Source organism: Canis lupus, chromosome 2 (assembly GCF_003254725.2).
Source record: "Canis lupus dingo isolate Sandy chromosome 2, ASM325472v2, whole genome shotgun sequence".
In the NCBI taxonomy this organism is placed as follows: domain Eukaryota; kingdom Metazoa; phylum Chordata; class Mammalia; order Carnivora; family Canidae; genus Canis; species Canis lupus.
In genome coordinates this window covers 76625507-76638329 of record NC_064244.1, presented here as the reverse complement: position 1 = coordinate 76638329, position 12823 = coordinate 76625507, and the positions used below count along the sequence as shown (strand labels likewise).

Below are 12823 nucleotides of genomic sequence, written 5' to 3'. Positions count from 1 at the left end.
CTATTTCTTTCTAAAATGAGGATGATAACATCTATCTTTTAGGACTGATGGAAGGATTACAGGAGATTAGTTTAAGTAATTCAAATGATAGTGGCTGGCACATTGCAAGAGTCTAATCAACTAACATGCTTATATCCTTAGAACTGCATTTGACATGTTTATGATTAAAAAGAGCAATCTAAATTGTAATAACATGGGTGCCAAAAAATGTATATAAGCAAAGTCAGCCCACCAAGAAATTAGGGAGAAATCTACAAACGGCAAGAGATATGAATAGCTACTATCTCAAAATGATGATCACAGATTTCACATGTACACATATTAAAAAATGATTATAGAGCAGCTTTTTAGATATAACCAAATGGAAATACTAAAATTAAATAACTAGCAGAATGGCCACAGGTGTGCAATTATACAAATCTTGTGTGAATGAATGTCTAGCTACACAACCTCCTAAGGACTTGTTTTGGAACATGGATTTAATATCCTTGGGGATGATTAATAGGGTGGTGGAAATATGGAAATAGGCCAGTGAGAACATATTCTATGAGAATGGTGACGCATGGTAACTTCTTGGTACTTGAGATGATAAATTCAACAGGGTCATGGCATTATTAAGTCAGCCTGGGTTGTCTGCTGGACATTGGTCAGGAAACCCAATGAAATAGAAGAGACACAAAGAGTGGATGTCTCGGTCTGTGAGGGCTGCTTTAATAACTACAATAGAATGGAAGCTTAAATGACAGACATTTATTTTTCACAGTTCTGGAGGTTGGAAAGTGTTAGTAGATTTAGTTTTGGTGAACATCCCTTTCCTGATTTACAGACAGCTGCTTTCTCCTGTATCCTCAAGTAGTGGCAGTGGAAGCTCCAGTGTCTCTTCCTCTTATTATTATTATTTTTAAGATGTATTTATTCATGAGAGACACACAGAAAGAGGCAGATAGATATAGGCAGAGGGAGAAGGCAGCTCCCCATGGGGAGCCCAATATGGGACTCTGGGATCATGACCTGAAGGCAGACCCTTAACCACTGAGACACCAAGGCATCCCTTTTCCTCTTCTTGTAAAGGCACTAATCTCACCTTGGAGGCTCCACCCTTATGATCTCATCTAAACCTAATTATCTTCCAAAGGCCCTACCTACTTATACCAGCAGATTGATGGGTAGAACTTCAACATATGAATTAAGGGTGGGAAACACAAACATATAGTCCACAACAATGAACAAGGTAGATGTTTGCAGTGTAATTATGGATAATAGCAAAAATGAAAGGTGATGTGCAACAGTGAGAAAAAGATCCTTTAGACAGCTATAATTTTCATTTAGCAGTAGTCCACAATCAAAACATGTGTTTTATTTTATTTATTTACTTATTCACTTATTTATTTATTTATTAGACATATGTTTTAAATGGGTTCTTTGAGATGGTTTCTCAGGAAGTAAGAGAGGGAGAATATTTCAGGAAGGCTGTCTGGTAAGCTAGATACACTGGAGAGAATCTGGCTTTTCATTTTTACACAGTTGTAAACTAAGAGTGTGACATATTACACTGTAAACTAACAGTGTATCATCTCATATTGGGATGAGACCTGTCCACATACCAGTAGCCGAGTAATCTAGACAAAAATGTTGTCAGCCTCACATAGTCATTTTCTTTAAGCAACAGGGCCTGTACTGCTGATATATTTGCTAGTGTTGAGGATAAATACTTGTCCTTAAAAGGATCAAACTCCAGAGAATCAGTAAGGGCTGTCAGTTGTGTGTTAATTATGGTAGCCAAATAAGAGACTAGAAAATGAAAGGACCAGAAAATCAAAGGACCAGCCCTGGCCACATTTAGCATGCTCCGGATTTTCAAAGTTGTCTTAGAACATAGCAATTCTAGTGGGAACGCATGGAGCTCCAGTGGAACTTCAGGAGCCATTTTGATCCTGAAGCATGTTCTGGTCTGAGGTAAAATATTTGGAATGACTAGTGTAATGTAGTAGCACCCCCATGCTAATTCTAACATATGAGATGGGGCAGCCCAGGTGGCTCAGTGGTTTAGCGCCACTTTTAGCCAAGGATGTGATTCTGGAGATCCAGAATTGAGTCCCACGTCGGGCTCCCTTCGTGGAGCCTGCTTCTCCCTCTGCCTGTGTCTCTGCCTCTCTCTCTCTCTCTTTCTCTGTCTCTCTCTCACATGAATAAATAAACAAAATCTTTTAAAAAAAATACGTATGAAGTGAAGAGTAATAAATCAATTGTCCAACTGTCACTCACGAGTCCATGGTGACATAGTATCCTCCATCAGTAGTTATGTTTTGACCTTAGTGAAGTCACTTATTAAAGCTGAACGAATTTACATCCTCTGAATGTACTACAAAAACATCTATCAAACTGTATCTCTGGTTAGAAACATCTGAAGAGATATGTAGTTCTGAGAGATGCCCACAAGATTCAAAAGAGAGTTATGAATGGATAAGTAATTTCTCAACATTTCTTCAAAGCATTTTTCATCTTTCATCAGGTTGATTGAACATTCCACCTCCTCCACCAGTGGACTCCAGACACTTGGCTGTTGCCCAAGGCTGACTTTCCTGGTCTGTACTCCAGGCTTCATTTCTGATGAGATTTAAGTATGTCTCCTTCTTTCTTTTAGTATTTCTTACTATATACTCAATCCTGCCATTCTTTGCGTGTCTTGCTTTAAAGCACTTGAGCAGTGGCAACACTGAAACTTCTGGAGATGGCATAACAGGACACAGAATGCTCAAAAATCTGTCTTTAGTGTCTATCTTTATAGATGAGGTATACATGCCTGCCACAAGCAGAGATAAAAAGTAAAAAATAGGGCAGCCCGCATGGCTCAGTGGTTTAGCACCACCTTCAGCCCAGGTGTGATCCTGGAGTCCCAGGATAGGGTGCCACATTGGGCTCCCTGCATGGAGCCTGCTCCTCCCTCTGCTTTTGTCTCTGCCTCTCTCTCTCTCTCTCTGTCTCTCAAGAATAAATAAATAAAATCTTAAAAAAAAAGAAATAAAAGCAAAAAACAAAACAAAACCAGTCCCCCAAAAGAGACTTGGGGCATAAAATAAATTCAAATTGTTATTGTTATATACCCACTTACAACACATACCTGAGAGTCTATGATGTGCCAGGAACTATTCTAGGCACTGGGAATTTAGCAGTGAAAAAATAAAATAGAAGAAAAAGTATTCTGCTCTGAGGAGTTTACAAGCTTCTGGGGTTCCTGAGATATGGATTTTGATTTGAATTATGATTTAAACAAAAACACAGCAACTTAAAATTACCAACAATCCAACTAAAATTTTTAACTACAGATTTAGATATAGGACAACACTCTCTTGTTCACAGTTCTCCATTTGCCATTCAGTTCAATTCTCCTCCTCCTAAGAGAAGTACTGAATTCTAGTTAAATGCCTTGCAGTTTGTAAAAGGGGGCTTGTAAGCCTCTTTAGACACTCCTAGTTGAACTAATAGAAGCAGCAACATACTCCAGAGGCAGTCTCCTATTTTCTTACGATGTCCATAAGCCTTAGATGCCAGAGGTTTTACTTAGTACAGCTCTACAGAAGCAGGCAGTTGTATACATGCCTGTCTCTGTGTGCATAATAAATATGGCATTTACAGAGCAACTTGGGAAATCCAAAACTATTACATCAATTTCCTCTGTAAATCTAAAGAATTTCTGAAAAGCCTACTCCTTAGGTCATCGTGAAAAACTGACACACAATATACTTGTATTCTCTAGCCTTCATCTATATAATCCCTACAAAGTAACAAAAGGGATTTTATTTTTACTTTTTTTTTTTTTTTAATATTTTATTTATTTATTCATGATAGTCACACAGAGAGAGACAGAGAGGCAGAGACACAGGCAGAGGGAGAAGAAGGCTCCATGCAGGGAGCCCGACGTGGGATTCGATCCTGGGTCTCCAGGATCACGCCCCGGGCCAAAGGCAGGCGCCAAACCGCTGCGCCACCCAGGGATCCCTTATTTTTACTTTTTAAAGATTTTATTTATTTATTCATGAGAATCAGAGAAAGAGAGGCAGAGAAATAGGCAGAGGGAGAAGCAGGCTCCCTGCAAGAAGCCCGATGCGGTACTTGATCTCCGACCAAGGGATCATGCCATGAGTCAAAGGCAGCCGCTTAACTGCTGAGCTAGCCAGGAATCCCACGAAAGGGATTTTATTTATTTTTTTAAGATTTTATTTATTTATTCATGAGAGACACAGAGAGAGGCAGAGACACAGGCAGAGGGAGAAGCAGGCTCCATGCAGGAAGCCCAATGTGGGACTCCATCCCAGGACTCCAGGATCATGCTCTGGGCTGAAGGCAGGCGCTAAACCGCTGAGCCACCCAGGCTGCCCTGGAGCTGTTTTTAAACCTTTTTTCTGCCTCCAAGTCATTCACATGGATCACATACCTTCATTTAAAATCCCTTTTGTGGGGATGCCTGGGTGGCTTAGCACCACCTTTGGCCCAGGGCATGATCCTGGACACCAGGGATGGAGTCCCACGTTGGGCTCCCCGCATGGAGCCTGCTTCTCCCTCTGCCTGTGTCTCTGCCTCTTTCTCTCTCTGTGTGTCTCTCATGAATAAAAAAACCAAAAAACCAAAACAAACAAAAAACAAAAAACAAAAACAAAAACAAAAACAAAAACCCAGCTCCAAACTGAGAACAAGTATCCTTCTGAATCTTAAAATATCAACAATCTAGGCTAGGGTTCTCAACCTCGACACTAGTGACATTTTGGGTCAGATAATTCTTTGTTGTAGGGGGCTATCTTATGCTCTGTAAGGTGTTTAGGCATTCTGAGCCTTTACCCAGGAAGATGCCAGGAGTCAGAACCTAAAATGTCTCCAGACATTGTCCAATGTCCCCTGAAGAACAAAACCACGCCTGGTTGAGAACTGATCTAGGCCAATGCTTGAGGATTTACCATTAACACTCAAAACCTTTAGATTAGAGTACAAAAGTCCTATTTAGGCAAATTTCCTAAATTTCAGAGAAGTTTGTGAAAGAGTGGTAACAGAATGGTTTCGAGGACTAAATGAGTTAGATGTGACAAGTTTAGCACATACCTCAAAAAAAATATTGCTATCATTCCCACTACCCCTCATCCTCACTACTCGTGGCTATACTACAGCACTCAGTGGTTAACTAGAATCTTTTACTTTGAATGACCAACATTGACGATCCAGGACCAGTGGCAAAGGTCTATATATTTCTTACAATTATGAGTCAGGCCAAAGACCCTGAAATTTAACTTGTGGTGTCTGAGTAAAATACTGATAATGACAAAGAAGTTACTTAAATAACTCAGTGAGTACGTGGACAGAAAGAGAGCAACTCCCTTAGGTGATAATTTAATTTTTTATTAATTGTCTTCAATATCTCTTATTCCACTGGGAGGTATGATTTCTCAAACTAATAATTATTATGAAAAAGAAAACAAAACAGTGCCATTGGTAAAGAAAGTTTGGAAAAAACAGGGTGCCTGGGTGGCTGAGTTGTTCTTTTTAGTATTTCTCCCTCTCCTCCCCCATACTTTCTTTTATTGTAAATAGCTTTACTACCACTAGTCTAAACGTTTTCCTATATTTTCACTTTTTTTTTTTTTTAATTCATGCTTGGGATTTGTAGGAAATTCTTTCAATCAGGGCTTTAACATCTCAGCACTTGTGAAAAATTTCTCAGCCACTCTCTTCAAGTATTGCTTTCTTTCCGTTTTCTCCTCTCTCCTCTTTGGATTCCAATTAAAGCAAAATTTGATCTTACTGAATCTGCTCCATCATTATCCTCCCTTTTGTATTTTTCATTTTTTTGGTCTCTCTCTGCTTCATTCTGCATTCTACAGACCCATCTCCTACTTCATAATTCTTTATTCCAGCTGTATCTAATTGGTTATTAAACCAACCTATTAAGTTCTGAATTTTATTACCTATTCAGTTCTGGGATCTCTATTTAGTTCTTTTGATACGTTCTCATTCTCTGTTGAAAATTTCAAGCTACAGTGGTTTACCGCCTGCCTTTGGCTCAGGGCATGATCCTGGAGTCCTGGGATCGAGTCCCACATCGGGCTCCCTGCACAGAGCCTGCTTCTCCCTCTGCCTGTGTCTCTGCCTCTCTTTCATTCTCTCTCTGTGTCTCTCTCATGAATAAATAAATAAAATCTTAAAAAAAAAGAAAAATTCAAGGTATCTCTATTACCTTGAACATAATAATGCCTGATAAAGCCAGTATCTAGAGCTCCTGTGGGAAAATTGTTTACTGCTGGCTCTCATTCATGGTGTCTTCTTCCCTTATGTTTTGTTATTTCTAACTATATGCTGGACATTTCATTTGAAAAAATTGTTCATAGAAATAATTTAAAGACAAATATGACAGTTTTTTTAAAATACGATAGTTCTAAAAGCAATCTGTGCTTGCTCCTTCCAAGTACCTAGCAGGCACTAACACAATTTGAAATCACTATAATCCAAATTCAAGCACTGAGATTATTTGATGTTGACCTATACACAGTTCCTGTGAAAACAGGTCAATTTCTGATTCACCTCTGTTTCAAGTATGCAGTACTTTGGGATCCCAACCTAATATACAAGAGGACTAAAAAACAAAACAAAACAAGAGGATTTATTAGAGCCTCTTCCACCACTCCTTTGGTGAACAATGTTCCCAAATTCTGTCCCCCTAGCTCAACAAGTCTACAAAAAACAGTTATTCAAGACATTTAGTTGCCTCGTCTAGGGAGAAGTTTTACTGAATCTGCTAAACGTCTAATTTTTCTTTGGATTTCTACCTTTTCAAAGATCTTAACCTTAGTAATTCTTTACTGTCCTTCAAAATTTTAAAAAATACTAAAGGCACCTTTTCTAGCTGTTATCCATGGAATGGTCTTCTAGATCACCTAATTTGTCAAAACTAGAAGCCCTAATACTTACTCCTGTGTACTTTTGCTTAATCTTACTTCAAATTTGATGTTTGGTATTTCCAAAATAGTGTATTATTATTATATATGTACTTAATAGAAACAATTTCATTTTGCATATTGTAAAAAATTATTAAATGATGTCACACTGTTCTTCCATACTATTTTTAAGACTGATATACACTAATACATTCAGTATTACTTCATTAATTTTAACTACTGTGTGTGTAGTTATAATCACTGACCAAATATTTATAACCACTGGCCAAATAAATTGTGGTTTATCTCAATTATCTTGTTTAGGCTTACTTCCTTTGTTTCCTATTATTCACTATTAAAAGTAATACAAAAAATAAACATTCTTAAAAAGGATTCCTTGTGCACATCTGGTAATTTCTCTAGGATATATACTAAGAAGTAAAATTTCTGACGAATAGTATATGAACATCTTCAACATTGTCTAATTACTCACCAAAGTGACTGTATTCATCTGTTAACACTTTAAATTATTTCATATTTTTTCTACTCTAACAAGTGTGACTTGTACAGAATTATGGTTTGTTATTTCCCTAATCAAGAAAAACAATGAGTATCTTTTGTTAAATTCATCAGCTATTGGATTTTCATTTCTATAAATTGCTCTTTTATAATTTTTAAAGAGATTTTATTTGAGAGAGAAAGGTAGCGAGAGAGAGAGATTGCAAGAGAGAGCATGAGCAAGGGGGAGAGGGAGAAGCAGGCTCTCTGCTGAGCAGGAAACAGGATGCAGGGCTTGATCTCAGGACCCTTGGATCATAACTAGAACCGAAGGCAGAGGCCTAAAGAACCGAGCCACTCAGGAGCCCCCCGCTATAAATTGCCCTTTTAATTGGGCTATTTCATTGGATTTTTTCCTCCTTAATTCCTCCTTAATTCTTAAATCTTATATTCCAAATAGAAGCTCCCATGTTGTGGCTTTATCTTTTTATTTTATTTATGGTATCATTTGCTTGTACACCAAGGATTGCAAATTTTAATAGTCAAATCTCAAATTATTTTTTTACTCATTTTGAATCTTAATCTTGCTAAAGAAAAAAATTTTTAAATATTTTATTTATTTATTCATGAGAGATGAGAGAGGCAGAGACACGGCAGAGAGCGAAGCAGGCTCCATGCAGGGAGCCCCACCTGGGACTCAGCAGGCCTCCAGGATCACACACCAGGCTGAAGACAGGCGCCAAACTGCTCAACCACCCAGGCATCCCTTGCTAAAGAAAATTCACCCCAAAGTTCATGAAGATAGTCTCAACTTTCCCCTAAAAGGTGAGCTTATATTTAGATTTTCATTATTCCCATGACTGATTTTTATATTTTCTACATAGTAGAAATGACTCTATTACCAATGTCCCCTCTTATTTCAGGCCTTCAGTACCTCAAAAGTAAATCAGGTATGGTACTAGAAGTAACAACAGTTGTTACCTTTAAGGAAGAGGGAAGGGCACAGTTCTATTTATTGACCAGGGTGGTAGGTATGCTCACTTCATTAATATACACTGAGCTGTTCACTAATGATTTATACAATCTTCTATATGCGTGTTGTAATGGTATGATAAAGCTACCTCATACCAGTTCATGGGAGCCAACTGTTCACTCAAAATTTTGTGAATTAACTGTCAAACTGTCACTGGCTTAAAATCAGCCATGGAGAAACTGTATCATTAAATTTGACGAAAGAAACACGCTTTTCTCAAAGAGTGTGTACGTCTGTAATATATTTTTTTAAAGTGTAAAAATCTGTAACCTTTGGTATAGAACTCTGGGGGAATTTATACTAAGAAAGCAAAAGCTTCAATATGTAAGGGTAAATTACTTTGGTGTTTATTGGAGCACTGCTTGTGGTTGCCAGAAAACCCCCCAAAACCAAAAAAAACCTAGAAACAACATGGGGGAAAAGGGGAGGGGAGAGAGAGAGAGAGAGAGAGAGAGAGAGAGGGAGGGAGGGAGGAAAGGCTGGGGAAATTGTGATATACATACATCTTCAGATATTATACAACTACTAAAAAAGTATGAGTAAAATCTATCTGTAGTGGCCTAGAGGTATGCTTAAAATGTATTAAATGAAAACAAAGTAAACTACAAAAAAATACATATAATTAATATCAACCCAAAAGTATTCTCTTTATACATATGCATATGTTTTTATATAATTTTCTGAATATAAATAAGGCTGTGGAAGTACACAGACAAACCATTCACAGTGACTGCCCTGGAAGGAAGAACAGTGTAACTAGATGGGACTGTAAGAAAAGAGCAGTAACTTTTCTATGGAAACCCCTATACTGCTAGACTTATTCCAAAAGGTTATTCTGTAATTTAAAATAATCCTGTAAAGTTTAATAAATCTTATTTTAAAATAATAATAGCAAAATTCACATAAGTGGTTGGCTTCCTATAATTTCTATTTTAATCTAACTTCTATTGTGGCCAGGCCATTTTCTAAAGGCCACTTTCATCAAGGATACTCTCTTATTAAACTTTAACAGGGGTGCGTGGGTGGTTCAATCAGTTAGGTGTCCCAACTCTTGATTTTGGTTCAGGTAGTATTCTGGAGGTTGTGGGATCAAGCTCCACATGGGGCTCCTCTCTTGGCAAGCATTCTGCTTGGGATTCTCTCACCCTCTGACCCTCCCCTCCTGCTCACTCTCTCAAATAAATTATATCTTTTTTTTTTAAGATTTTATTCATTTATTTATTCATGAGAAACACATACACACACACAGAGGCAGAGACACAGGCAGAGGGAGGAGCAGGCTCCACGCAGGGAGCCTGACGTGGGACTCGATCCCAGGTCTCCAGGATCACAGCCTGGACTGAAGGCACTAAACCGCTGAGCCACCAGGGTTGCCCTCAAATAAATTATATCTTAAAAAATAAACAAAACTATTAGCAATCCTTCCCTCCCTATAGGATTAAATCTAAAATTAGTAAAGAGCACTAACATGTAAGTCAGGAGATCTGGGATCTAGTCCTAGTTCCAATTAGTGACTACAAGATGTCATGGCTGCCAAAAGGAAAATTAGAGACATGAGATGGAGAAACAGTTTGCCTTCAGATACGTATGGTATATGGTACATTAGAAGGCAATATGGCAAGTGACTGAATAATCCTAGTCTTGGGATTCTTACTAGCCACTTACTAGTGAGGTGACATTAAGCAAGTTATTTATCCTTTTTAATCCTCAGTTTCCTGTTCAGTAAAGTGGGGCTAATAATACTAACTTTTGAGGGTTATAATAACTATTAAAAATAATATATGTAAAGCATCTACCCATAATGCAACCTAGTAGGTGCCTAGATAGTTTCTGTTATATAATCATCCTGATTCAGCCATCATTTCAAGACCTTTGCAATCTTTTCCATTACCAATGTAATTTTGAATTATTTAGGGAAAACTATTGGTTAAATACTAAGTTAGGAACTTTATATACACAATCTCATAAACATTATTATTAAATTAATGTTATCATTGTAGGAGCCTCAAATTGTGTGCCTTAATCTTATTTTATGGATTAAAAACAGGTTTCAACAGGTAATATAATTTTATAAAGTTATAAAGTTTATAACAGTTCATTATAAAGTTAACAGCTTGTAGAGAAGCAACTTAAATATAATTTTCAAGTTAAAATTTAAAGCCAGAACTGTGAGACGCCAAGCCCGTGTCTGTGACTATTGTGCCACATGCCGTTGCCCTGTCTCGGTCATGAGCTCTTCCTTTTTCCATGTCCCCTCCCACCATGATCCTGCCCCTCTTCGTGCCCTCCCTGAACTCTACCTACTTCACAGAAGCAGTTTGTCACTCTACCAATAACATAGTCATTTCTTTTTTGTTCTACTTGATTTTTAGGTCTAGAATATCCATTCAAGCATCAACAAATTTCAATATCACAGAATATGCTCTAAGTGGTCTTAATTCTTGTTAATACTGGGTTTTTTTTCTATATGAATATTAAATTCGTTAAAGACAGAAGAGGTAAGTTTTCCAAGTTATAACAGACTTACCTATCTTTGACACAGGAATTCAAAAAAAATTCACAGAATGTCAGAATTTTGCATTTTCATAACAAGGCACAATGACAATGAGTTGTGATAATTAGGAAAAAACTTAAATGTTAAAGGACACACATTTCTGACACAAGTACCTTGGGAACAGAAACAGGCAGAGAAAACACAGATGGTACATGGTAGTGTTCTGACTGCAGAATAGAGGACAATGAACACTAACCAGAAGCTCTTTGGTCTCCCATTCTGTCTTGCCCTAGTTTTGACAGGCTGTAGAGATTAAATGGCTGTGGACAATGTAAAGAAAAAGAAATCTAATAACTTCTAAGAGATGACATGATCACTTTTGAACCTTTTATGACCATAACTATCCTATCATTTTCACCGAGGCTCAATTTAGAACCAATATATTTTCCAGTTTTGAATCAAATGTGAATATAAGCATTCATTTTATTTCTGTAAGAAGACACACCAGGAGAAGTAGGTTGCTCATGTCAATAATTTCACATTACTAATTTAAAACTTATTCAGCATTGCTCACAATGGATAGGACCATAACAGACCTATTTCAGGCCAGTCTCCATATCCTCTCCAAAGATGGAAGATGCATTTTAATAAGGCAATATTCTTTTTATACATTGAGAGTATTACATTAAAAAGCACTAAAAATATATTCTCCCCTTTACGTTGCCCCAATAACACTTCTGGGAAGAATGTGTAGTGAGGGGAGAATATACCTCTTGGAGATTTCTGGTTTTACTCCTTCCTCTCTTCTTACCGTTACTAGACATCGACACATGTTTGCGTAAGCCACAGAGAAACTGGGCTCATCGATTGCCTTCTCAAAGACCAGGTCAATGACTCCCTTCAGCCGCTCCTCTGTGTCAACAGTAAGTCCTGACACTTGCTTCATCAGTTGGTTGAACATCTGTGGTGTCAATTTATTTAAGATACTTCGAACTTTCCTAAAAAGTTCCTAGAAGGGCCACAAAAAAGAAAAGAGTGTTATAGTAACTGTGACAGGATGATTCTTTCTATAAGGATTAATATTTTGTTTATAATTTGTAAGTTTGACTTCCCCAATTTTTTGGTTGAAGATTTTATTTCTTTGAGAGAGCAAGTGAGAATGAGAGCCCAAGTGGGGGACGGGTGGGAGAGGGAGAGGGAGAAGCAGGGAGCCTCATGCAGGGCTGATCCCAGGACCCCGGCATCACAACCTGAAATGAAGGCAGACATTTAACCATCTGAGCCAATCAGGTGCCCCAACTTTCCAAATTATTAATAAAGATTGTGAACTCACCACAGAATTAAATCCATCTATTTTAACCAAACAGCAGCAATTATACCATTTCTTCTCCACAACTGAGAATTTTAAGGACTAGGTATATTCACTGGCAGGAGTATTATCTGGCACATTTCTCAGGGCAATTTGGAAATGCGCATTAAAAGCTTTAAAATTACGGTATTTTGAACCAGCTATTATACTTTTAGAAAGTTATTCATGTTTAAGGAGGTACAAAAGATTTTAGCCACATTGACTTCCATCAATATCTCTTTATAGCAAATAATTTAAATGTCATAAATAGAAAATCTGTCTAAATTATGGTATATTATGGTAGAGAATACTAGGCAGCAGTGTTTTAAACTCTCATCAAATTAAAATAGAAGAAAACTTCAACTAGAAATAAAGCATGTATAATTCTACTTAATGGTAAAAGAATGACTGCTTTCCCTATAAGGATAGGAAGAAGGCAAGACTGTCCATTTTTACCATCCTCTTCAAAGTCATACTGGAGGTCCTATCAGTTCAAAAGCCTGCACTGGTGGTATAGTGGTGAGAATAGC

At 37.5% G+C, this 12823-nt stretch overlaps 1 protein-coding gene across 27 annotated transcripts in view; it reads right to left on the bottom strand.

Moving 5' to 3' along the window:
• Window positions 1–12823, bottom strand: part of EIF4G3 (eukaryotic translation initiation factor 4 gamma 3) — a 330809-nt gene that overhangs the window by 52797 nt on the left and 265189 nt on the right. For all 27 annotated transcript variants that reach the window (XM_049106169.1, XM_049106142.1, XM_049106171.1 and 24 more), the window contains one exon: window positions 11757–11954. In XM_049106169.1, coding sequence (XP_048962126.1) covers window positions 11757–11954 — 198 coding nt within the window. The remainder of the gene's footprint in view (window positions 1–11756; window positions 11955–12823) is intronic.